This window comes from Synchiropus splendidus, chromosome 2 (genome assembly GCF_027744825.2).
Source record: "Synchiropus splendidus isolate RoL2022-P1 chromosome 2, RoL_Sspl_1.0, whole genome shotgun sequence".
NCBI lineage: Eukaryota > Metazoa > Chordata > Actinopteri > Syngnathiformes > Callionymidae > Synchiropus > Synchiropus splendidus.
Genome location: NC_071335.1, coordinates 15940008 through 15966646, shown reverse-complemented (window position 1 = coordinate 15966646; position 26639 = coordinate 15940008). Strand labels below are relative to the sequence as shown.

General features: G+C 45.1%; 1 protein-coding gene across 4 annotated transcripts in view; it reads left to right on the top strand.

Moving 5' to 3' along the window:
• Positions 1-49: 49 nt before the first annotated feature.
• Positions 50-26639, top strand: part of LOC128754750 (complement C3-like) — a 45964-nt gene continuing 19374 nt past the window's right edge. The window contains exons 1-42 of one of the 4 annotated variants that reach the window (XR_008413971.1): positions 50-4277; positions 5573-5768; positions 6361-6523; positions 8177-8253; positions 8328-8416; positions 8558-8640; positions 8716-8803; positions 8866-8968; positions 9103-9223; positions 9294-9409; positions 9597-9743; positions 9925-10021; positions 10086-10186; positions 10259-10447; positions 11141-11296; positions 11517-11646; positions 12203-12241; positions 12395-12515; positions 12877-12965; positions 13040-13179; positions 13285-13497; positions 13569-13632; positions 13696-13785; positions 13852-14058; positions 14200-14275; positions 14806-14965; positions 15041-15136; positions 16756-16906; positions 17078-17163; positions 17839-17916; positions 18005-18160; positions 19886-19948; positions 20040-20121; positions 20311-20359; positions 20552-20642; positions 20705-20794; positions 20860-20962; positions 21042-21131; positions 22256-22348; positions 22412-22495; positions 23499-23643; positions 24467-26012. Coding sequence is in view for 3 of the 4 variants with exons in the window: in XM_053857587.1 (XP_053713562.1) it covers positions 4120-4277; positions 5573-5768; positions 6361-6523; positions 8177-8253; positions 8328-8416; positions 8558-8640; positions 8716-8803; positions 8866-8968; positions 9103-9223; positions 9294-9409; positions 9597-9743; positions 9925-10021; positions 10086-10186; positions 10259-10447; positions 11141-11296; positions 11517-11646; positions 12203-12241; positions 12395-12515; positions 12877-12965; positions 13040-13179; positions 13285-13497; positions 13569-13632; positions 13696-13785; positions 13852-14058; positions 14200-14275; positions 14806-14965; positions 15041-15136; positions 16756-16906; positions 17078-17163; positions 17839-17916; positions 18005-18160; positions 19886-19948; positions 20040-20121; positions 20311-20359; positions 20552-20642; positions 20705-20794 (4155 nt within the window). In the remaining variant the exon portion in view is untranslated. Of the gene's footprint in view, positions 4278-5572; positions 5769-6360; positions 6524-8176; positions 8254-8327; positions 8417-8557; positions 8641-8715; positions 8804-8865; positions 8969-9102; positions 9224-9293; positions 9410-9596; positions 9744-9924; positions 10022-10085; positions 10187-10258; positions 10448-11140; positions 11297-11516; positions 11647-12202; positions 12242-12394; positions 12516-12876; positions 12966-13039; positions 13180-13284; positions 13498-13568; positions 13633-13695; positions 13786-13851; positions 14059-14199; positions 14276-14805; positions 14966-15040; positions 15137-16755; positions 16907-17077; positions 17164-17838; positions 17917-18004; positions 18161-19885; positions 19949-20039; positions 20122-20310; positions 20360-20551; positions 20643-20704; positions 20795-20859; positions 20963-21041; positions 21132-22255; positions 22349-22411; positions 22496-23498; positions 23644-24466; positions 26013-26639 lie in introns of those variants that run through there. The other 3 variants (XM_053857587.1, XM_053857585.1, XM_053857586.1) reach the window with 3 other exon arrangements.

Here is a 26639-nt window from a genome sequence, read left to right as displayed (position 1 = left end):
TCTGACTAAGCAACTGCCCACCAGTGAGACTTTGTTATTGGACATTCCCCAGAACCCTGTTCTGGTATCGAATTAAAAAACATAAGCCACTCCATTGACGTCCACACTGAATACTGTTGCTGGTCGACAAGACTAGCGGTATTCACAGACTTCTGAGAACAATGGTTACAGTACGTAACCTTCAGTGTGCTCAGCCCTTGAGCGAGGCTTCACAACTGTATAACCCAAGAGCAGGGTTCGGCAAACTCAAAGAGCCATTTCGACCCGGTTTCCACAGGAAAGACAGCACTGGGAGCTGCAAACACTTTTGACATCTCATATGTTAGCACATACACATATTGTTTATTTTGCATCAGTTTGACAACAGCACAATAAATCCTCGGGATTTTAATGTCTTGAAAATATTTGTTTAAGAATTTCAGTTTTATAAGAATTTCAAGTCCATTCAGAGTAGTGGAAACCCTGGCCATTGTGTAGTGAAAAACCTCCCTGAACCAAAGCAAACAGATGCTTTTGTTTGCTTTTGTTCAGGGATTCCTCCATGTTTGTTGTTGTTTCATTTTGTTTCATTTCATTTCAAACACGCAGGGAGAGGGAAAAAAAACGAGAACAGACAACAGTTGTAAATATACAACCCTGAGAAAACCGGGACAACAGAAAATATCACTCGGATCTAAAACTCACAAGGCTATAATCAAACTAAGGATGCTCGGTACAAGTAAAAACACACACTCACACCGAGGAAAATAAATACCATGCAGGCAGAACTAAAATAGCGAGCACACAAACACTCAAACACACTATCACGGAGCAAGAGGATAAGAGCAGACGGGAGGAGCGAGAGTAAAACCACGGAGCAAGAGATAGAGCAAGGAGCGAAAACAGGGAGAATAAACAAGGGACAAGCTTTCAGCTGCATTTGCCATTAAGATGGAACACAACAGATAAAAACAGGAAGCACGGAACCGGGAACACTGGGAGTAACAAATTAAAAGCACGGACGGGACACGAAAGAAAACACAGCTCGGGTTTGGAAATCCACCTCCTGTGTATCTCTGTGCGTCCGTTCACTCATGAGAAAGACTACCAAGAAACCAACAAGTGACATCCAAGAAATGTATTCCCTGACAGAGGAGTCTAATACATGAGCAGAATTCTGTGTCAGCAACTACGCCTGACTTAGCCTTAGCAGTCGTCCGGTAGAGCGACAAAAAACTATCTGAGGTCTTGACCCCTTTATACACCAAAGTTCTCCACGTGGACTCCGTCCTCATCCGATTGGTCCTCCGCTGTTGATGCCATGCCAAGGATCACAAGACACGCTCCCCTCCTTTGGACCCAGGTGGTTCTTATCTGCACCAGCTCCATCCAGCCCTGGAGAAGACGGTACTTTCCAGCCTCCACCGTCTGACCTTGGACCTGTCTGCTCATGCCACCAGTGTCTGCTTCACTCCCGCCATTGTACTCCACCTGTAGCTTCTCTCTTTCTCACGCACACTCAACCATCCTCTTCTCATTCAGCATTCACACACTTCCTTCATTTGCAGCACAAGCAATTCCAACAATATTAATATTGTATAATAAATGCACAATTCCCATCGCCACCTGAGTCTGAAACTTTTGAAAACATCTGGAGTAGACACTTTCATAAATGCATTCAATGAATTCAAAGCATTCACATTTTTCAGTTGTCCTTTTGACATAATAGTTGCTGCATTCTGCAAAGTTTGTCTATATTGTGCCTCTGAAAAGGCACAGTCCAACCGTGTTTCAAAGTTCAAAATGTGTTCATTTAATAAATGAAATGTAATTTCATTTATTAAATGAACACATTTTGAACTCCACATCACAGAGTGGAAGTTAGGTGTCTTTCAAATGAATTTAAAGGCTGAACATAACTTATCCATCGTGGAAAAAAAAAACATACCGTGATAAATACAATGGAAAAAAAGAGCAGCATTTCACTGAACAATGAAAATAAACATTGCAAAATAACTGCCTGAAAATTAATTTCACCTGGTTAATGGGACCTCTGCTCCTGAACCACTGCGCACAGCGTCTGCAAATCAGGGCTGTAGGAAGCCATTTTCGTCTGCAAGCTGCTGCCTGTGCGGCCCAGCAACAGTTAGATCGCCACATTATTTATTGAAGTAAATCTGTCTGCCGTTTAACTCAGATGTTTATCAGCCTAATAAAGGCGAAATCATGTGACTTTTCAAACACCCGCACACATAGCGAGTCCCGGACCACTGCGCTGCACTCCTGTTCCCCAGCACCAGCCTCCTGCAGCTGAGGGTGCACACTTCAGTGTTCTGGGAGTTTGCAAAGTTGCAGACAGCGATCAGACCCTTTACTGCCTGGCATTTATCATGTTTATCTGGAGTCATGCTGTACACCTTGTTTCTGGCATCTGGTGGCCTGAAGCAAGTAGGCGGTCAAAACCCGACTCGCTTGCGTTCACATGTCGGACTTTAGAGCCCAACGCACAAGACAGAGTGTGCAGTGTGAAAAGCCCCTGATTTTCCCTAGCCACGCAGAGCAACAACATTAGCATGAAAGATCCGCGGGTTGCCAGCCCCTGCCCAAGAGCGAAGCAAGGGGAGAAATGTACCCTCAGCTAGCAGCCACTGGCCATGTAAGCATGCCTCCGCACCTAGCGACGACACCGCCCCCTGCGGACCGAACCAGCAGCACACAAACTCCTAACAGAGAAACACTCTAGGCATAGGAGAAGGTGGGAGACAACAGGTTTAGTCCCAAGCTCTTGCTCCGAGCGACTGTGATGGCAAAAGTCATAGAATTTATTTCGGGCCCTTTGAGGGTCCCACAGGGCTTCGGCTATGCACGCTAAGTGAGGACGAACACCGGGGTTAAATCACGGAACACATGCTCTGAAGCCGGACACCTAGATCTACCACAGCAATGGGGGGTACAGCAAGATGCTTGGTGAACACAGAATAAGGCTCCTAACTAAACCTGAAAAAGAACACAGTTGCGACACCAAGACAGACAATGTACTGGAAAATGATAACAGAGATAACATATATAAAAGCGCTTGCATTGCATTTACCATGTGCAGCAAGTTTTAAAATAAATAATTCTTCCTTGTACTCTTCTGTTCTTACTTGGTGGTAATTCTGATTCTTCCATGCTTACTCCTATGATTTTTCTCTGAATGATTCCTCTTGCAACACAATTCAGGATGTGTTGCATGATTTGAAATTGTAAAAAAAAAAACAGAGAATACGGGGAAAGTTGACAGGTATGGATAGGGCCTGCAACGGAACCATTGAAAATGCAGGCACAATGAGACACTGGATCCTGCTGCTACAGCGGTGTCCTTGGCCTGTATGCGACAAAACAAAACAGGGAGAGTTGACCACGTGCTGTCCATGACTCCCTCGTAAGAAGGTGGCAGATGGGAAGCCAACCCGGGTTGCCTGCGACCACTGAACCATCATTTATTCTAGACGAGACTCTTTATGCTCTGCCATTTTGTTTGTATTAAACCTTGTCACCGTCAGTTTACTATCTACTGCTTCTGAGTTTCCTGTCTCTGACAAATTCAAATAACATTTCTCATCTACAAAGTCAGAACGTACAGTAGGCCTCATGGTTCATTGCTGCTGATGCCGAAGGTACTGTTTAACTTGAAAAATGTTTGACTAAAATATTAATAATGCATGATTAAGTGGCTGTGACCTGGAATGGAACTCTGAACGGTCCATATTTATTATATCCACTAACGCTGACTGCTGAAGGCCGCCTTCATGTCCACCTCACTGTCAGCCGGTTGAGTGTGTGCACTGACTGCCAGACAAGGAGCTGGCTTTTTGGTTTCGAGACTTCTAGTCAAGACCTTCACACACTTTGAGTTTTCATTACCAACTTTTCTTGATGTGACATGCAAATGTATGCATCGCTAAACACAATTGTTATTTAAAAACAACCTGTAAAAAGTCAAAGTTTTGGTTCCTGTAACCATCAGTTTCATTGATTATTTAGGAGGGGACATTGTTTATTCTGTCCACGGTCAAGAGCCTTTATCAAAGGTGTTTGTCAACTGCTGCTGGGAAGTCATGTGAATGCGCTTGTGTGAGTTCACAGGGAGGAGGACTGATGGAATCGCCACGGAAGATAAAAACCCAGATGCACCAGAGGAGGACAGATTCCATGACAGCAGCTGGACATCACAGCAGGATGGGTGGAAGTGGACTGTGGCTGCTGGTGCCTGTGGCCTTCGCCTGCTTCTCTTCTCTGGCAGAGGCAGCTCCTTTGTGAGTGTTGAATTAATACTCTCTAGTCGGATAAATGAATATATAAAAAAGCAATTTCAATGGAGATGTCAAATTATTTGTCCCAAATCAAATGTGCAATTCGTTAAAAAAAAACAAAAAAAAAAAACCGCTGACTCAGGAGTAAAAGACAGAGCAGCGCAGGGTGAAAATCTGTCTCTACTTTGGAAGAGGATATTTATCCGGCTAACAAATGGATTACACATTGTTTGGCCAGTCAGCACTGCAGCAAAGTTGGTGAAACTCTCTGTTTACTTGATGCTCTTACCCAGACAATAGAAAGTCCAGATGAGGACATATAAATAGGTGGAAGAGAACCGAGGTAAACCTGGATAAAACTCGTCCCTTCAACTTTCCCCTGGAGCAGCCTGCATTCATTTGATTGGCCAGTTGGGCCGACATTGTGGGGTCATGTACACAAGGGACTCGGCAAGTGCGCAAATTTAGCCTGGATCGCCTCTGGATACGTGATTTGCTATTTAGAGCTTTCTGGGCTTAAATATTTAAAACACAAGTTTGATAAAGAACCTGTGGCGTGATTGTGCATTCATATTTGTTTCCGTATTGTATTTATACAGGGGGGCGCAGCCTCTATAGAATCCAACCAATAGTGTCTGAGGTCATGGAATCTGATGGAATCCACAGCCCAAAGACATGCTCACTAAGTGAATTGGACACCCTAAAATTGCCTTGGTGTGCATACCCCCCGACAGAGTGACGACCTGTCCAGGGTGTATTCCTGTCTGCTGGGAAAGGCTGCATGCACTCCCTGAACAGGACTAAGCGACTTGTAATATGTAATTTCCTGTCACCGTTGTAAATATTTATGAGCTATTACAGCATTCAGAACAGCCAGTGTTGACCATCACACTGGTCCAAGGGACGACTCAGGGTGTTTCTGTGTTTGTTCAAACACTTAAAAAATGAGAGGGAACATTGTTCATAAGCCTGTGGAGTATTGATGGCAAAAGTATAAATAAATGTGATGTGCTCTGGTGACACTGTGATCACACGTGTAAAGCTTGCACCTATACAAAGCAGTCAGAACGCTCCCAACAAGGCGGTTATGTGGTCAGTGGTATTTGTCCGACTAACAGAAAAATACTTTGTTTTTGCGTGACACATCTACATAACTCGCATACCAACTGCAGTACTGTCCTAGTTCTTTTTTTCTTTTTTTGTAAACAGATATCTGGCCGGCCTCATAGAGGGCAGTTCACAATGTAATTGTGGAAATGTATCTTGAGACATTTTGTGGGTCTTTTCTTGCTCTGCAGGTTCCTGATGTCAGCTCCCAGCATCCTGCGAGTGGGCGGGCCTGAAAATATCTTTGTGGAGTGTCAGGACTGCTCTGGTGGCGAAATCGGGGTCAATGTCTACATGAAGAGTTATCCAACAAAGGCCTCCACTCACGCTGAGTTGACGGTGAACCTGAATGCAGCAAACCATTTTCAAGGATTCGCACAAGTCACGGTAATGATCTGCCAATCTTAATATTGGCAACATGTTCTTTTACTGAGACATGTTTTGATGTGTGTGTCAGAAGGTAGAGCTGATGATTATTGTTTGAGGAAAGTGAGGTCCTCCATAAGGCCTCTGTTTTTCTAATTGAAAATAGGCCCGTTGAGATGGGGAATTGATCATCGAGTCAAGATCCCATATTGATGATCAGGAGGCTCGGTGTTCTGGAGAATCTCTGGCAACCTCAGTATTTCAAATTAAAATGAATAAACCGACCACCAGGTCAGGGGCCGATCCAAAGAGCCATGGCAGCTCTAGTTCGAAGTCAAGGGGAGAGCGACAAGCCAGTACCAGCTGGGATGCATGCAGGAGGCATCCTGACATGTTGCCTCCCCATCTGGTTTCTCTGGATGCAGAGGAGAAGGAGGTTTTCACCCGTCCTACCGACCTCAGCAGCAAAAAAAACACAACTTTCCCGCAAATGATCATCCTGTAAACTGCTGATTCTACTGTTCCTGACATCATAGTGCTTTCTCAGGAACAGTCTCTGTCTTGGCTTTCTTTTACAGTCCACATCTCTTTTAAGACTTTCTGGTGGTTGCAGATCCCTGCCAAGGGCTTCAGCAAGAATCCCAATGCAACTCAGTTCGTGTACCTTCAGGCCCAGTTTCCTGACCGACTATTGCAGAGAGTGGTCATGGTCACTTTCCAGGCAGGCTATTTGTTTATACAGACTGACAAGACCCTCTACACACCCAACACCAAAGGTAAGACCTGCTCAGCAGTTCCCTCTACGGAACACCTACACCTACAAACTACTGTTTAGCACAGTTAGAGTTTTGCATAGGCCACAGAAAGGAGACCTTCTGGTCCACCGGAGAGAACTCCAATGCACAGGCGCTCAGCTGGGGGCTTATGAGAATCCCCACACCTGGCTGGTGCCCCACACCACAAGCAACACTGGAGAGGGAAAGAGTCCAGCCCCTATCAATGAGCTGGGTTCCAGAACCCAAGCTGTGCGTGGAAGTGAGCCCCACCACATCCAACTGGTAACACTCCACCTCCCGCACCAACTCAGGCTTCTTACCACACAATGAGGTGACATTCCACGTCCCCAGAGCTACCCGATGCAGTCTAGGCCTGGTTCACAGATGCGCCCTTTTTCCACCACTGCCCAAATGGCAGTGCAAACGCCTCATGGGATTTTTCCCACTGGTGGTGGCCCCGTGGGTTGAGGATGGAATGTTTCCCCAATTTTAAAAGTGGGCCCAGAGGGTGTGTTCCAACTACAAACGAATCACACTCCTCAGCCTCGCTAGGAAGGTCTACTCTAAGATGCTGGAGAGCCTCCATCTTAAGATGCTGGAGTGGAAGGTCCAATCAATTGTTTTCAAATTGGATTGGATTCAAAAGCTCCAAAAGCAGTTTCTGTCCGGGCCGTGGAAGTACGGACCAGCTCTTTACTCTCTCCACAGTTCTCGAGGGTGACAGGGAGTATGACCTGTCAGTCTACATGTGCTACATGGACTTGGAGAAGGTGTATGACCGCGTGCCTAGTGACAAGTTTTGGGAAGTGCTTTGGGATAATGGGGTGTGAGGCTCCCTACTCTGGGCTGTTCAATCTCTGTATTCTCGTAGCAGGAGTTGTGACCGGATCCTTGGGTGCACGTCCGATGTGTTTCCAGCAGGGGTTGGTCTACACCAGGGTTGCACTTTGTCTCCAATCCTGTTTATATGTACAGGATTTTGAGGCACAGCTTTGGTGGGGAGGATTTGCAGTTCGGTGGCCTGAGGATCTAGTCACTGCTATTTGCAGATGATTTGGTTCTCATGGCATCATCACGCTGTGAGCTTCACCTCGCGAGATTGGTTTCGCATCTGAATGTGAAGCGGCTGGGATGACGTCATGGGAGCCTGGGCATGGTGGCGGGTGACGAATGGGTTCCTGCCTCAACTGGACAAGTTTAAGAATCTTGGGGTCTTGTTCTCAAGTGGGGAGTTGGATATTGGTCGGCGAATCGGTGCAGCAGGGGCGGTATTGCAGTCACTCAACCCCACTGTTGTGTGTAAGACACAACAGAGCCAAAAGGCAAAGCTCTCTATTTACTGATCAATCTTTGTCTCGAGCCTCACCTTTGGTCTATTGGCCTCCATTAGACATAGGATGAGAAGCCAGCTGGGAGGAGACCAAGGGGTCGACCCAGGAGGGATTATATCTCTTGACTGGACTGGAAGCGGACGTTTGTCACAACCTTCTGAAGCTGCTGCCCTCACGACCCGCCTGTGGATAAGCAGATGAGGATGGATGGATGGGGTTGTTTTTCAACCTAGTCAGCCTAGTCAACCTAGTCAACCTAGTCAACACAAAGGGAAAAAAGTGCCCATGATTTGATAAAAGCTGTTTTTATTCCTTGTTTCAGTCTACTACAGGGTGTTTGGCTTGACGCCCCAAATGGAAACAATAGGAACAATTGCCTACGTGGACATTGAGATAATGGTATACAATATTAATTACTAGTGTGCTGTCTTCTTTCCTGCTCAACTGTTCCTTGTTTTGTGTTTTTTGTCAAGACACCTGAAGGACATATTGTGCACGATGATCAACTTGCTCTGAATTCGGGGTTACTGAATGGTGAATATCAACTGGGTGAATTAGTCAGGTAGGTTTTTACTTTAAAAATGCCCGTCTTGTGACCTCACACGCATGCTGAAGAATGAACAGTCTCAGAATCAGTAACCCAGAGATCTGTTTATTTCAAACACTCAAGTTTCCTCAAAGTCTCATCTGTTCTCTTCTGCAGCCTTGGAGTGTGGAAAGTTGTCACCCGGTTCCAGGACAGCCCACAGAAAAAGTACTTTGCAGAGTTTGAGGTCAAAGAATACGGTCAGAACTTTATATATATCCCTCGAAACTTCAGCACACTCAACTCAAATACTGACGAAAAACTTTTCTCTGCAGTGCTCCCCAGTTTTGAGGTTCAACTGAAGAGTCAGCGACCGTTTTATTTTGTAAACGATCCTCAGCTTACTATCGACATCCGAGCCACGTATGTAAAGTACTCGCTTTACATTTTTGAGTGTTTGTGATATTGTTTGATATAATGTTTAGGTATCTGTTTGGAAAAGAAGTGGAGGGCGTCGCATATGTGATATTTGAGATCGACACAAAGGACCGGAGGATCGGTTTGCCAGGTTCACTGCAGAGAGTTCAAGTAGGTTTTGCTTTAATGCACTGAAAAGTTAGGTATGATTCCAGACTCCCCCACAAAAACCCTCCCCATGCTCTTGTAGTCCTTCCTCACGATCCCACTTGAGGTCAACTCTTGGTCTGACCTTGTCTCATCAGATCGAGAAAGGCAAAGGCACAGTGACTCTGAAGAGAGAGCACATCACCCAAACGTTCCCGAACATTCAACAGCTGGAGGGAAAATCTATCGTTGTTGCTGTCAGGGTGCTGACATCGACGGGTAAGAGAGTTGCACGGACCATCAAGTCCTCAGCAAAACTGAGGTTTGTATCTCATCCTATCTTGAACAGGCAGTGACATGGTGGAACAGGAATTGAAGGGGATTCTAATCGTGTCATCACCGTACACCATCAACTTCAGAAGAACGCCCAAATACTTCAAACCATCACTGTCTATGGATGTTTGGGTGCGTTGTGATCCCTTCTGGTCTGAACACCATTCATTGACTTCACATACAAATGGCTGAACAAATGAATTGTTGGATCTCAATTGTCATTTCAATATTGATTGGACACTTTGGGGTTGGATGGACAGACAGACAGACAGAAAACAACATTTTCAGGTTTTATGACTCCTTTAATTCCAATGGCTAGGTTGAAGTCCTCAACCCGGATGGCAGCCCTGCGGGGAACATTCCTGTAACAGTGAATCCTGGCCAGCGTCTGGCTGTTACCGATGACGAGGGCATTGCCAAGGTTCCAATTGATACCGCTTCAGATGACACAAGACTGAGGATCAGTGTAAGTCGGAACCTTCCAGCTCTTCTTCACACTCCTCATCATCATATCATGAGAACCAGTGTATTTGTTTTGTGGTTCACATGACTTTTACCTGATGTTCAAGTAAATATAGAGGTTTAAATGTTTTCTGATGGTCCTGTTCAATACATGAGGCGTATTCTTGTTATGTCTGACTAAACAGGCAGCAACAAACGACCCCAACATTCAGGGCCACCAAGCGACAGCTACCATGGAAGCAACAGCCTATCAGTCCAACGGCCGCAACTATATCAGCATTTGTAAGACTATACACTACATATTCTCAGTGACTAGAAATGGCACTGAAATTTCCTTTTTTTAAAGCGGTGAACACAGATGCCAAGTTGAAACTGGGAGACAACATGAAAGTCACTTTGAACATGAACATGCAGAACAACAAAGACAACATCGACATCACAGTCCTGGTGAGAGTTTGTGTGTCTGGATGAAACTTCTCTTAGTCGTAAATCTCTTGTGAAACATGGATTTCTGTGTAGCTCATGAGCAAGGGACGGCTGGTGCGCTTCATCCGCAAAAAGAAGCAAGGCATCATGAGAAACCTCATCATTCCCATCACCAAAGAGCTGGTGCCATCCTTCCGAATCATAGCTTACTACCACGCCGCTGAAAATGAGCTGGTGTCTGACTCCGTTTGGGTGGATGTTCATGACACCTGCACAGGGACGGTAAGTGTGGAACCTGTCCTACTGTTTGAGCAGCAACATTACTCATGTGTCACAGAATTGTCATGTTTGCTGTAGGAGCCTGACCCAAGTGCAAGATATTTGCTAATGAACAGGAGACTCGGACAACGAGGTTAGCAGATAGCAAATAATTTAATACAAATAACACAAAATACAGCACGAACAATACAGGAAACTCAAAGCATCGACACCAGAAGCGGAGCGAGGAAGACGAACACGATGGGGGGGATAAACCTGAAACAAAAAAGCAGGCGAATGAGTACATGCCTGAAAATGGGGACAACAGAAAGACACGCTCGGAAAATAATACTCATGAGGCTATAAAGAACGAAAGGCGCTTGTTAGTGGTAAAAACACACACAAACCCGTGGAACTAAACACCACACGGTCTACCAAAGAAAGCGAGTTAACAAACACTCGTACACAAGTCACTGAAGCACAATCAGCAATGTGAGCAATAGGATGAGCGAGAGAAGGAAGAGAAGAACGCGGAGAACGGAGATACAAAAACAGCTGGAAATTAAGCTGGAGAGAGTGAGGAAACAAACAGGGAACTGGGAACACAGGAAGAACATAACAGTAGCAAACAAAACCAAAAACCTAACAAGAATTACTCTCACACTGTCTTTCGTCTTCAAGTTGCTCTAACTGAATTACGTCTCGCCTGTCATTTAGCTGAAGCTGGAATTGGTTGGTGGCCCTCAAACATTCAAACCCAGTAGATTGTTCAGTCTGAAGGTCACCGGAGATCCAGGAGCAGCTGTGGGACTGGTGGCCGTGGACAAAGGAGACTACGTTCTTAACAACAAACACCGGCTCACACAACAAAAGGCAATGTCTTGACTCACTGCAGGTTGAGTTCAGTAAAATAAGCAACTAATTCCATGACCTGTACAAATTTAGATTTTATTAAAATGCCATTACAATGAGGTAAAGTGCTAAAGGGCAGAATGATCTGATTCTAAGAAACTCTTGATATTTCCAAAATATCATGTAGATATCTTTGAAAATGCAGATGTTGTTGCCTTCTAAAGCTCCCTCTGATGATCAGATTTGGGACCTGGTGGAGAAGCATGACACTGGCTGTACCCCTGGTGGAGGGAGGGATGCCATGAATGTCTTCTATGATGCAGGACTTCTTCTTGAGTCCAACACTGCGTCTGGAACCCAGCACAGGAAAGGTAAGCAGAGAGAACCTCTTCTTCATTGACACCATATGTCAACATAAATTTGTCATGAATGCATTAATGCACCCGAGTGCTGTCACAATATTGTTCTTCGCATCAGCCATTTTGTTTCATTTTCGTCACGGTACTCCTCCCAGAGGTTTTGTTGTAGAGACGTGGCTCCAAAGCCAAAATGTGCGACCCGGGCAGGAATCGCCTGCTTTTACTTTTTTTACACTCAGGATTACTGTAGCACTTTCAGAATTTGTGTGAGAGTCGAAAACGCGCTGCAATTGCAGATTCAGCTCTATTGAAAATGCATTGGTGAGGTCAGGCTGCTGCTCGAAAATCACAGCAAGGATTGAGGGAGGGATACTGGAAAAGGAAATGAGCATCAGAAAATGAGTGTCACTTCATCGTATATGTCAAATTTGTCTGTTCCCCTCAAACAGAAGTGAGACTCAACGAAACACTCTAAAACCAACCTCTGTGTTAATAGTTCAATTTTCTCAATTCAAGCCTGGAAAGAAACAAGATGATTGTTCAATGTTTCACTCTGCTCCTCTTTCAGAGTTCAAGTGTCCAACGCCCAGCAGGAGAAAACGATGGCGTGAGTACATCACAGACAGACGCCTTTGTGGACCGCTGCGCACAGTTGGACAGCCAACTGGCCAAGGCGCACTTCTAGTGGCAGAATGAAAACAAAGACCAGTCACGTGAACTTCATTGAGCATTTGTAAATATATATTTTTATATGTTGCAGTTGACGCTGATGACGACAGCTACATAGACAGTAATGACATTAGGTCTCGCTCCAAGTTCCCTGAGAGCTGGCTGTGGACATACATCCATCTTCCAGCATGCGCCCCAGGAGAGCACTATTGGTGAGATGCCAGGAAGTGACTGTTGGTAATTGTGAACAAAAACGTCCTTCCCATCTCTATCTCACTGCCTTGCAATCCTGTACAAATCTCTCTCACCCTGCTTACTGTCCAACCTCACATACAAGTCATCGTACGCCCTCTGTTTGGCCATTGACACCACTACCTTTGTCGTTTGCCTGTACCCCTGTCTGCTCTCTTCAGTTCTCTCGACATACCACTTTTTTTAGCTAACCGCTTCCTTTGTACGCACTCTACCCCTTCTTCATTCCACCACCAAGTCTCCTGATCCATCTTTCTTCTTGATGGCATAACACATCCACAAAGAATTTAATTTGGTGACTAAAACATTTCTTTCTTTCAGTGAAACAAAGTCTATTGAGGAAGATTTTCCACTTCAGGATTCAATCACAACCTGGCAGGTGACCGGCATCAGTCTGTCCAAAAGCAACGGTGAGCACTTTTTTATTCATGTTTTTTTTATCTGTGACTACCTTCATACCAATTTTCTGTATCTGATCTTGAAGGAATATGTGTCGGTGATCCACTGGAGGTGATCGTGGAGAAGTCATTTTTTGTTGAACTCAAATTGCCTTATTCAGCTGTCATTGGGGAGCAAATCGAAATCAAAGCAATCCTCCATAACTACCGGGCCGACGACGCTACGGTAGGTCACTGATGCAGGACAGGGATGGATTGCATTTAAGTTTCTTGGAGATACATTAAAAGGAGACCTCTTCTCATGGTGTCCTCCCGATCTGCTGTCTTCAAGGTGCGAGTGGATCTTATAGAGAAGCCGCATGTGTGCAGTTCAGCATCCAAACGCGGGAAATACAGGCAGGAAGTGATAGTTGGACCACAATCCACCAGATCTGTCCCATATGTCATCATTCCCATGAAGGAAGGAGAGCACCAGATCGAGGTCAAAGCTGCTGTGAGAGACACTGAGCTCACAGACGGTATCCTAAAGCTGCTTCGTGTGGTGGTGAGTGACCACAAAACAAATGTTGCCTATAGTTTCAGTAAAATTAAAATGGTGTTGTCAACCCTATCCAGTCCAGAGGCGTCCTGGTAAAATCTCCTCTGATAGTGCATCTTGATCCTGCCAAAGAAGGTGTCGGTGAGTGAAAGGCTGCTGCACACTCTTCGACAGCATCACTCTGACTGGACACTGCTTCTCTAGATGGCAAGCAGACGATATCTCTCAACAGTGGAATCCCCAAGAAAGACATCGTCCCAAATTCACCCACCAACACATATATCTCAGTGACAGGTGAGGACAGGTTTGTGTCTTCACTTTGAATGGAAAATAAGATTAAAAATAACTTCCTCTTCACAGGCAGAGAGGATTTAAGTGTCGTGTTGGAAAATGCAATTCGAGGAACCGCAATGGAGCGAATGATCTACCCACCATCAGGCTGTGGAGAGCAGAACATGATCCGCATGACTCTGCCTGTCATTGCGACCTTGTACCTGGACAGAACTAACCAGTGGGAAGATGTTGGCTTGACCAAACGTGATGAAGCATTGCAACACATCAAAACAGGTAGGTAAACCTACATGACGCAGCAGCAAGAGAGTGCTATACGCACAAGTGCTAGTCTTAAGAACATGACTGTTTACACATCCAAACTCTGAGGCCATCTGTGATGCTCACGAGTGCCTAATAGCTTACCTTTTTTTTCAGGATACTCAAGGCAACTAACGTATCGTAAAAATGACGGCTCCTTTGCTGTGTGGGCAAACAGACCAAGCAGCAGTTGGTAAGCTAATCCAGTCTGCCTTATCTGTTCAGTTCCAGCCACTCTTAGGTCAAGAGCTACCAGTTGGTCTGTACCGTGATGCACGATTACGATGCATGTAACACATGTGTGCTGAAGCACCGTTACCTACGACACATCTATCAGCACAGGACCCACAAGAATTTTTCAAATCCTTTTATCTGTCAGATACCCAAGAAAAAACAATGGCAGCACCCAGCACCCCATGTACATTCTGTCCCAGCTCTAGCTGACCAGCTTGTTCTCTAAGGCAGAAATCGTGCCAGATAAAACGATGTGGAAACATTGCAACAACCGAAAACCACAACCTACAACATGTAATTTGAATGGGATGTCCTGAAACAAAAAAAAAATTGTTGGTTGATGAGGGAAGCGCCTATAAATTGTGTAGTTGCCTGCGTGTTAAAGTGGAGATAGAAATAAGGATCTCCCTGTCAGTGTTGTACACTGCTTGAGACAGTTCAACCTTAGTGTGGCTGACCAGGTGTAATCTGTTTTGTCTCATCTGAAAGGTTGACTGCTTACGTAGTCAAGGTGTTTGCCATGGCAAAGAGGCTGATTCCACTGCAAGACAGTGACATTTGTGATGCTGTCAAGTATCTGATCCTCAGAACTCAACAGGCCAATGGATTGTTTAGAGAAAATGGAAGGGTGTATCGCCAAGAAATGATTGTATGTATAAAACTACAGTCTCACAACTCCATCCTTTAGCTCACTGCTAAAAGCCTGACTTGCTGCTGTATGCAGGGAGATGTGAAGGGCGGAGATTCAGATGCCTCCATGACAGCGTTCGTCCTCATTGCGTTGCAGGAGTCTCACACACATTGTAATGCATCCATTGGGGTAAGTTTTTATTTTTGCCTCAATCTTGATTTACTTACTGCAAGTGTTTTGTGCAGTTTTCCATGTATTTTTCGTGTCATCATTGTCACGGCTCTGTGCAAGGCAGAAACCAAGTGCAGGGTTATGGCCTTCGGCAGGCACGAGTAATATGCAAACAATAATGTCATACAAAGGTCCAAAACAGCACCAACAAAAGTGGAGTCCAATGTCCAACACAGAAACGTCCACCTGACCGGGGGAAAGGAAATGAGAGCAACCAAGGGAGCAGAAGAATCAGGTCTGGAAACACTGACAGTCTGACACACCGGTTTGGAAGTCTCTGGTTCAAATAGCTGCAGGGCTTGATGACCGACAGGTTCCAGCTATATGCAAAAGGTGACGCTCATGTGGAGAGAGGAGAGAAACTGAAGCCCTGGATCAGGACTGCATCCAGGATGGGGGACCATGAGATCCAGTCTCTTTCTTTGGGGGGCGTAACCCTCCCTGTTGACCACATGTTGGACCCTCCGGGCCACAAACTTTGGACATCAAGGATCTTCTGGACCTTGAAGGCAGGATGGTGATCGATGATGACTGATGGCGGTGGAGACTGGGTGGGAACGCTGAAGGGGCCGGTAGACACTGGAGATAAGGAATGTCGGATGAATGTGGAGAGAGTCTGGAAGTTTCTTAAAATTATGGGATTGATGACATTCTCCAGCTCGAAGGAGCCTTTAAATCAAGGTGACAGTTTCTCACCCTCAATCGGATGATCCTTGGTAGAAAGCCACACCCTTTGACCAGGTCTATACTGGGGATCAGGAACCCACAGACGAGCAGCGAAACGGCGGTTCTACAGAGGCCAGCTCTCGTATGGCTCCAGGCCGACTGGAAGCAGTTTAGGTGTTGGACAGAAATACATCTGAGCAGATTCCAGGTCCTGATTCACACGTTTGACTGTGGATGGTAACCTGAGGTGAGGCTGGCGGACCCAACCAGTGCTTTGCAAAATCCATGCCACACCAGAGAGGAAAAATGGGGCCCCCGGTCAGAAACAATATCCACACAAATGTTTGTGAAGAAAAATAAAGGACATACTCTTTATTGTTGTACTATTCATTTTGTCAGACACGGTAGACCTTTTAGTTCACTAACATGTGAAACGAGGAAAAAGTAAACAAATGAAAGAGTTGTCCTTGTTACTAAAATGTCCCTGTTGTTCTTCAGTAAAATGATTTAATTCACACTTTAGTTTCCTGGGAATCTACTCCTGATGACGGAGGATGTGAGCTGTAAAAAACAGGTGACAAAAAATGCTCCAACTAGTAGTGTTCTCCCAATCCATCGTAGTGAGAGCCACAGAAGTCTCAAAACAACTGGAAAAGAGGACACAGAAAGAAGGAGGAACGAGATCACTTCTGTGTGGTTTCCAGCAATAGAGTGAGCGGAGTTGTGCGGTGTGTGGTGTTTGGGCGAGGGCTCCCGTCAATGGCACAGAGGGAACTGGGAGCATTTAATCTCGCCAAGGGAGAGAAGAAGAGAACTCGCAGTGGAGCTGCATCTGGCAGGCTGCTAGTTTGACACCCCTGGTGTATGCTGAAGTCCAATCTGAGATGGTGTTTGTTTTATCGACTCTGCAGAGTCTACCAAGAGCTATAGAAAAAGCAGTCACCTACCTGGAGGGGTGCTTGCCTTCCCTCACTAACCCTTATGCAGTTGCCATGACGTCATATGCTTTGGCCAATGAAGGAAAACTGCAGAAGGATGTGCTCTTCAGGTTTGCCGCTGCAGGTAATGTGCTTTTATATTTGCTGGAATCCTTCACAGAAAATCAGAATAAACTGATCATGGCACAGCTTGATATTAAAATAATGAACCCTCCATCCAGTCTGGGGAGAGCATCATTCTGTCAGCATCAACTGGATAATGCTGTTTGACTTGACTGGCTTATGTCTCCCTCAGACCGAACCCACTGGCCTGTTCCAAAGGGGCGTGTCTACTCTCTCGAGGCCACTGCTTATGCTCTTCTGGCCCTGGTGAAGGTCAAGGTAGGTGGTTCAAGTTCGATAAAATAATTATTCACTTTATGAATGGGTCATGATGATGATTTTTAATGACTTATTTTTATTCTTGCACTGTTAATTGGAGAATTTATCAAAGCCAGAAAAAGATTGTGACCGCCCCCAAAAGTTATACTCACTTCACATAAATACAGCATGTGCTCTGTTTGCAACTGGAAAACCCACTGGATGAAGAAGAAACGTGTTGGTTGGATTGTGAGCTCGGTGTGGTGAAGGTTCTTCTACTTTGCAACTTCGAAATCTTACAGGGGGTGATATCACCAGTGGGAACTCTGCCTTATCTTTACAGATACTTTATCTTTACTTATCTCTTACAAGAGCTCTGCTGCACACGTTGGTTTTTACCAAAGCTGGTCATGTGACTGACAATGCAACGGTGTGATAGGAAGCTAAAGAAATATTCTGAAAGTTTGTGAATCCAAACAAATAGAAATAACATCCACCTAACTTGTTTCCAACCAACCTTGAAAGTTTGATGATAAGTTTGATAAAATATCCATTAGAGCACAATCATAGTTTTAAATGTAAAGATCAGCCTTGGGAATATTTTTTTTCTTAAATCCACTTTTCAGCAAAATTGTTGTAGGGGTAAAAAAGAGCCTCTGTTATGGTCGATGACCACTAACTTTCTGCTTTGTTCAGGCTTTTGAAGAAGCCAAACCTATCGTGAGATGGTTCAGCAAACAGAAGAAGGTGGGCGGAGGCTTCGGATCCACTCAGGTAAGAGGACTTCCATCTCCACCCTGAAACTTTCCGTGAAACCTTTTGAAACAAATGATGATCTTCTGTCTGCTTTTCTTCCCAACAGGCGACTATCATTGTCTATCAGGCCGTGTCGGAATACTGGGCCGATGCAAGAGAGCCACAGTATGATCTGAAGGTGGACCTCTTGCTGCCAGGATGGTCCTTACCTGTAGTGTTCAATTTTAACAGAAGAAAGAATAATATCACGAGAACAACCAAGGTGAGAACACACAGCAAGAGCAGCTCCTTTGCTTCGATTGTCTCTTCCCTCAGTGGGAGACAAATCTGGTTGATATACTTAAGTTTCCGTGCGCTGCTTTGTGGGGGATAAATCCAGTATGAATGAATGACTCCTGGGCAACTATTTACGCCTCCAAAAATGGTGATGTGTTTATTCAGTTTTCTAATGATTTCCAGTAATTTCATATGTACGTCAAATGTTGTCTTGCTACTCCCCTGTGGCAGATTCTGTTTTACTCCATTTCACAGTAATTTCTGTTTATCCATTAATTCTGTCTGTCCTGAGTGACAGAACTTCTCAACCTATCTCTACGGGAGATGCCCGCTACCAGAGAAGACTCATTTTAGCCGCTTGTATCCGGGATCTTGCTCTTTTGGTCATGACCCACAGCTCATGAGGGTCGGGATGAAGATTGACTGGTAAATAAAGAGCTTTGCCTTTTGGCTCAGCTCCCTTTTTACACACAACAGTGCAGGAAAGCATCTGCAATATCACCTCTGCTGCGCTGAACCAAAAACAGGATTGGAGACTATGTGCAACCCCAGTGGAGACCAACCGCCATTGGAAACACATCGAACTTGCATCCAAGGATCCTGGCAAAACTACCGCTCCGGGAATACAGAGATTGAATGGCCCCCAATAGGGAGCCTCACACCCCATACTCCCAAAGCACCCGGTCATGCGCCTGACAGGTTATACTCCCAGTCACCCACAAGAACTGTTGAGAGAGGAGAGAGTTGGTCCATAGTTCCACAGCCAAGACATAACCTGCATTGTTCCTCTTCAATCCAAGGTTCAACAATCGATCGGATCCTCCTCTCCAGCACCTTAGAGTAAACTATCCAAGAGAGGCTGAGGGGTGTGATTCCTCTGTAGTTGGAAAACACCCTCTGGTCCCCCTTTTTAAATAGGGGAACCACCTATCTACCCCTGCTAACCTAGACATCCACGCAATGTTGGAGAGGTATTTCTGGACGAATCTCGTCAACTCCTGCAAACTTGCCACCGTGGAGCTTTTTGACTACCACAGAGACTTCAGCCCAAGAAATCGACGAAGACTGTCCATCAACTCTGTGGGTGGAATGTCCAGGATAAGGAGTTCCTCAATGTGCTCTTTCCATCGGCCAATTACATCCTCATTTGAAGTCAGCAACGTTCCATCCTTGGATGTTCTGCTGTCTCCCACTTCTGAGATGCTCAACAGTTTTCCAGAAGCATCTTGATGCTGACGGTTTCCACGGTTCTTCTTTCTCTTTCGGCTTCTCCCTTCAGGGGTGGCCACAGCTCACCCTGTCCTCTGCTTCCTCTTCTCTCAAACCTACAAACCTCATGTCCTCCTTCACCACCTCCATAAACCTCCTCTTTGGCCTTCCTCTCCACCTTCTGCCTGGCAGTTCCAACCTCAACATCTTCCTACCGATGTACTGGCTCTCTCTCCTCTGTACATGTCCAAACCATCTCCATCGAGCCTCTCTGACTTTGTCTCCTGAGTAGTTGGAGTTTACATTATTCAAAAACACTTCCTCAAGGAGAGGGGGGGGTCACTCCAGTGGCTGGAACACTGCTGGAAGTGTGGTGGCAGGGGAACTGTTGAACTGATCCTACTGTATATGTATTAGTATGCTCATTTCTGAAGAAAACAACACACAAAAAAAACAAAACCTTTGTCAACCACGACTTTATAATCCTAATATTTGCCCACAGTTCAACGAGATCAACAAAAACGTGGATGTGGTCGCGACTGGCACAGGAGAAGCCACTCTGACGGTCCGTGAGCACCAGCGTTATTAATATGGTCCTTTAGCATCACTGTAGTCTCCTCAACCATTCACTGAAGTGTATCTCAATGTCTGTCCAGATGGTGTCGCTGTATTACGCCATACCAAAAGAAAAAGAAAGTGACTGTGGGAAGTTTAATTTGTCGGTGCAGCTGATCCCAGGTAAGGGATCGTTCTTCCCTCGCACCACACCATGTTGAGAACACAGTGTTTAATAAGCAGCAACGATGAGGCTTTTAACTCTCATGTTTCTCTCCTCATTCTGTTCCAATGTTTGATATTTTTAACCTTTAGTTCTCAGTAAACACTGTAATGAAGGAGTGGTGATGGGCTGCTCTTCTTCTCCCCCAGACACTGTTGAATACGGTGAAGAAATTTTCAGGCTGAGGCTTGATGTTTTGTAAGTGCAGACCACGTTTTGATTTTCCATCTCAACTGAACCAATTAAGAGTGACTGTCATGACTCATGACGGGCAAAACAATATCAAGGATGGAAGTAACCATCTTGGCCCTTTAAGTGAAGGACATTGCAAGATGTTTTTGGCTCACAGATAATCAGGATGTAAGTATTTTGGGGTCCCCCCTCTGCCAGGTACAAACATCCAGATTTGGATGCAACCATGACAATTTTGGACATCGGCCTGCTGACTGGCTTCGTCCCCGAAACAAAGGACCTGGACGCGGTAATACCTGATACCCGTGTGTGCCAATGGCAACAAGTGATTCTTTATATTCTTGAACCTAGTTGGTCAGAGGAAAGGCTGCAGTTATTTCAAAGTACGAGATGAACAAAGGCCTGTCGGAGAGAGGTTCTCTCATCATTTACCTGGACAAGGTTGGAGATCCTGCCGGTGTCTCTTTCTGTCCTCGGACTGTGACTCACTGATACCGTCTCCGTAGGTTTCTCACTCACGTCCAGAAGAGATCACATTCAGGCTCCGTCGCATATTAAGAGTGGCCGTTTTACAACCAGCTGCCGTGTCCGTCTATGAATACTACGACCGTGAGTGTTGCTGCATGTGTGCAAATGCGCGTTTGTGGATCAGCGAATCAAGATTTAGTCTCTAATGTGATTATTGCAGAGACGCCATGTATGAAGTTTTACCATCCGGAAAGAAAAGATGGAAAGCTGCTCAGGCTCTGTAACAAAGATGAATGCAAGTGTGCTGAAGGTAGGTACAAGCGTTTTGGCAGGCATGTGCTCAAGCAAGAAAAAAAAGAGCCCTGTCTCAGAAATTATTCTGAAAATTCTTATCCGTCTACCTTTTCCTAAATCGTTTTTCTTTAAATTTTCTTTCCCCATTCATTTCTATTACTTCTGTGACTGGCTGCAATGAAATCCAAGAAAAGATGGAACATTTCACTTATACCAAAATATATTTGGGTTATTGATCTTCTTCGGAATTTAAAAAAGGTCCTGCAAGAAGGGCGCCTTCCTCATGCAGGGTAAAAGGGCTGGCGATTGAGTACGGAAGGAAGGAAGTGCTGGGTTGACGTTGCAACACTCATCCTGTGATGCCCTACTCTTTGAGTCTACTCTTTGATGTTTTTTTGTGTGTCTTTAATGTCTTGGGTGTAAGCTGACTGTTTGAATATTTGTTTATTGGTGGTGGAAATGAAGAACCTCTCCTATCCAACAACAGAAGAGGGAGAAGGCATGTGGGCTCAAGACAGGATTCAAACCAGAGATCCCCACTTGAGCCATAACCATTGGACAGCAAGTGACAGCTTCTGGTTCAACACCACCACGTTAGGTCATTTTGAAATTCAACTTAGGCCAGCACCACATAGACAAACTGAAGAATGCAAAGGGAGGCCAGCTCATTGTACCTCCAAGAGGTGGCAGCCATGCTGAAGTGAAGCTGCTTGCTGCTTCCCCAAACCAGGCCAAGCTCCAGAGGCTAGGAAGGTAGCAAACTCTTAGAGGTCTGGAGCTCTGCGGTCCTGTTCATCCTTGTCTGGGTAGTGTTCCCACTTATGTTAGTACAGGGTTGTTGGGCCCCAAACGCCCAGGAAACGCTCTGGCTCCTGTGTCCAGATGGCAGAGGCCGCACACTAAAACCACAGGCGGCCCACACTATCAGCACAAGTACTGATGTTGTGAGGACATCACCTGAAAACATTGATAACAAGTTTATGTGCCAGAACATGCTACAAATGTCACAGCAGTAGTTAGTGTCTCAGGTCATCTTAGCTCACAGGAAGCGCTGAAGGAAATTGAGGAGGGAAAAACTACTGGGCAGCTTTGCACACTGAAGGAGAATGCTGATCTGTCTGCTGATATTTTCACCCCCAGAGAACTGCAGTATGCAGAAGAAAGGTCCTATTAACAACAATCAGCGACTAGCCAAGCTGTGTGAGAGCACAGACACCATCAAAACAGATTTTGGTGAGTAACAGTCGCCTGGATTTGTACAAAAAGAGTACACTCATGGAACTGTTTCTCCCACAGCATACAAAGTGTCTGTGGAGTCATTTTCCGATGCTTTGTCCATCGACGTTTACACAATGAGAATTATGGAAGGCATCAAAGCAGGTGAGTGAAGCTGTTTTATTTTTGCTTGAGAGGTTTGTTCGAGTAAATACCGAGTAAATGAAACCAAAAGATGGCGTAAATCATGGGTGTCAAACTCTGGCCCACAGGCCAAATTTGGCCTGCAGTGTAATTATATTTTGCCCATGATGCAATACCAACTGGCTGCTAGAGCTTTCGGTTTTGATTTGTGAGAGACAGACCAACGGGGCTATAACTAAGGAGTACAACATCAGACACCATTATGAAACAGGCTTTGAGCCAGGATTTTGAAACAGGGCGTCCCGCCCCTACCTTGTAACCCCGCCCACAGCCCAAATAACAAACGTGAACAGAGAGAGAACTCAGTAACGTTCAGAAGGGGTCTCCTGGGCACTTCATTCAATAAATAGAACCACATGAATTTTGATCCCTGTTAAGCTATTTTGCTCACATTCGGTAACTGCTGCATGAGCCCCCTACTGGGGTGTGGGAGGAGCGGGCTTTTGAAAACCAGGGGAAGGGACACAGCAGAGCTCTGAGAGTCAAAGTTTCGGTGTGAGTTGGCCTTTCTGAGTGACGTCTCGAGCCACCGTGAGGTGCTGAACCTGCAGCTTCAGGGGCGCATCATCACGACGTGCTCGCTGCAAGTGAGTGCGTTCAAAACTAAACTGTGCCTCTGGTCATTTTCCCTGCTGCCAAACCATGAAAACGCAGGTGTCTACTGTAAATAATAATAAATAAATGCCATATTTGGTTTTATACATTTCATTTTGCATGACTGTACTATGAAGATATACATTGTATGGTATGGTGCTAGTTCCATATTCAGAGTAAAAGTGAAACTTGTTTGAGCTCATATTAAAATGTTGATTTGTTGAATGCTGTCCCGAGACTTTGGACAAGTTTTACTTTCTGGCCCACTGTGTATTGGAGTTTGACATCCCTGGCTTAAATAACAAGAGCAAACATTGATTGTTACATTTTGAATATGAATCACGTTTTCCATATCTTGGTGTCATTTCAGGAAACCTGGACTTGAACATTGAAGGAACACTGCGCATGTTCCTCAGTCAACCACACTGCAGGGAGGCTCTCGATTTACGTCCTGGACAAACCTACCTCATCATGGGTTCATCCAGTGACATGTACAAAGATGATACGAATGGAACGTAAGTTCACGATTTGTTTCACTACATGTGGATCCTCAATGATTTTCAGTTGAGCGTGCGACACTTTCAACTTTCATCAAGTCCTCAGTGTGAAGAATATACATGCGCAGGAATCGACCAAAACTGTAGACCAGGTTGACATCGACTGGTCGCATTTTCATGGTCTCTGACGTTCTTTCAGTTTAAATCCAGGTCCCATCAGAAGACTGCTGGTAGAGGATTTGGGCTGTGGTCCGCGCCTGAAAAGTGACGTGAGGCTGGGAACGTTTCAAAATAAAACACTACAAGTTGACGCAATGACAGTTCTTACGTGACCGAGTGGAGAACCTCCACAAGGCTGCGCTCTGCTCCTAGTGGAAACTGAAATGTATGCCGCCATAAGTGACTTTTTTTTCACACAGTCACATGATCCGTGCCCAAAACAAGAGTCTCCTAATCTTCTGGAATCAACCGTGCTGTTCTTGGTCGTAAACATTATCCGCATCATTGCTGCTGCATCATCCTCAACAGTGACACAAACTGTTGCATATGCAGACGCCTGCACACCAAATATGTTGACCTCTGATTGTGTTATTCTTCAAATGATATCTTATTTGCACGGCCAACAATAATATCCTGTGTTTAGCAATAGATTTTAAAAAAAATGACACTAAGACTCTTTCCCTGCCTCAAAATAACAATACTGGTGACATCCATGTATTCAAATTTGAACCTGTCCTCCAAGTACAGTGGGAGAAAAAGTTCGAGGACACCCTTAAATTCCCCTGTTACACAGTGTCAGTCGTGGTTCACTTCCTCATCATGGAGCTGTGTTTTGTCTCAGGTACCAGTATGTGCTGGGGGAGAAGACATGGATCGAATACTGGCCCTCACCCACCGAGTGTCAGGAGGATCTGCACAGGAGTGCGTGTCTGGGTATAAGAAAGATGGTCAACAAATACCAACTCGTGGGATGTGAGCTGTAATGTGTCTTGTCATGAATCAAACAAGAACCATCTTTAAATGACGTTGCTTCCCTAACGGTGTTGGGTAAAATAAATGCCCTTGCAGATTGTTGTCATGCTTCTTTTTTCCTTTTTTTGTCTTAAATACATCATCTGAGGCAACAAAACATCTTTATAGACATTATTTTATGACTTGTCTGAGCTAAAGAAAAATGCTCTTCATTTTTTTGGATCAAACTTGATCATGTGATTCAATTATTTAGAGTAAAAAGTGATGAGTCTGACAGATCTATTGAACAGGAAATTAAAGAGACCAAAGCCACCAACGAAGGCATGACAAATTTAAACTATGACATATTGGGTGTTAGTAAAGACAGACAGACGGTGCGATCTTCAAAAAGTTCTGGAACGATTGCGGGGAATGTTGAACCGTTGGTGCAGGTCACCAGTGGAGTCTGCTGCGGAAACACAATTGTTGCACTTGTCCAAACCAGATCGTCCATCAACACTGCTAATGGTGCTGAGTCGGCTCAGCTCTCTTTCTGTTGGATCAATGCGACCAGACGTTAGCACTAAGGTCAAGTGCGGCGCCATCCAGACGCACCCAAAGCCTGTGGCGCGAATACTCAGGTTTTACGGTAGACAGGCAGGGTTTGCTCAGTTATTTCATTTCCTCTGAATAAATCTTTAATGCTTGACAGAGATCAGACTTCAGATTCAGTAGGCCATGTACTATGATTGAGCAAAGTTCATGCATTTTTACAGCAGAAAAAATGATTTGTTGTACAGTTACTATGGTGCACTGCAGCCATTACAAGTGACAAGCAAAGTATTTTCATTTATTTATAATCTTCTTCTTTCTCTTTTGGCTTCTCCCTTCAAGGGTCGCCACAGCAGATCACCTTCCTCCATCTCCCCCTGTCCTCTGCTTCCTCTTCTCTCAAACCTACAAACCTCATGTCCTCCTTCACCACCTCCATCAACCTCCTCTTTGACCTTCCTCTCCACCTTCTGCCTGGCTGTTCCAACCTCAACACCTTCCTACCAATGTACTGGCTCTCTCTCCTCTGTACATGTCCAAACCATCTCCATCGAGCTTCTCTGACTTTGACTTTGGTTTCCTGAAAGTATCACTTTCATTTTGATGTTAGTTTTTGGGGGGTTGTTTATTCTGTCGACGGTCAAGAGCCTTTATCAAAGGTGTTTCTCAACTGCTGCTGGGAAGTCATGTGAATGCGCTTGTGTGAGTTCACAGGGAGGAGGACTGATGGAATCGCCACGGAAGATAAAAACCTAGATGCAGCAGAGGTGGACAGATTCCATGACAGCAGCTGAACATCACAGCAGGATGGGTGGAAGTGGACTGTGGCTGCTGGTGCCTGTGGCCTTCGCCTGCTTCTCTTCTCTGGCAGAGGCAGCTCCTTTGTGAGTGTTGAATTAATATTCGAATATGTTAAAATATGTCATTAGAGATGCAAAATTAATAAATTATGTATTGATATCTAATGCCTTCTAAATCAAACTGACAATTTTCCACAGAAATCGTTGGTAAAACACTGATTCTGGTTCCAGACTGAGCAGTGCAGGGTCAAAATCTGCTTCTACTTTAAAACAGGATCTTTATCAGGGGATCAAATGGATTACACATTGTTTGTCCAGTCAGCGCTACAGCAAGGCAGTCTAGTCTAGTCTAGTCCAGCTAAGTTGGTCAAACCCTTGATGCTCTTTCCAAGACAGTGGAAAGTCCAAATGAGGGAACAGAACAGGGGTAAACATGGATAAAACAAAAATCTCCCTATAACTTTCCCCTGGAACAGCCTGCGTTCATTGACTGGCCTGTGCAAACAACATTTTGAAATGCAGTTTGTGCCATGACTGCACACTCATGGATTGTTGGAATGTGCGGGATCATGTTTTATTCGCGAAGTCAATCTCACTTGCACGAGCCAAGTGTCGAAGTACAGTGTGTCCCAGAACGCTACTGCCACCTGCTGTCCCATTGCACTCGTTGCTATCAACCATACCTGCAGAGAATTATGAAGACAAAATAAG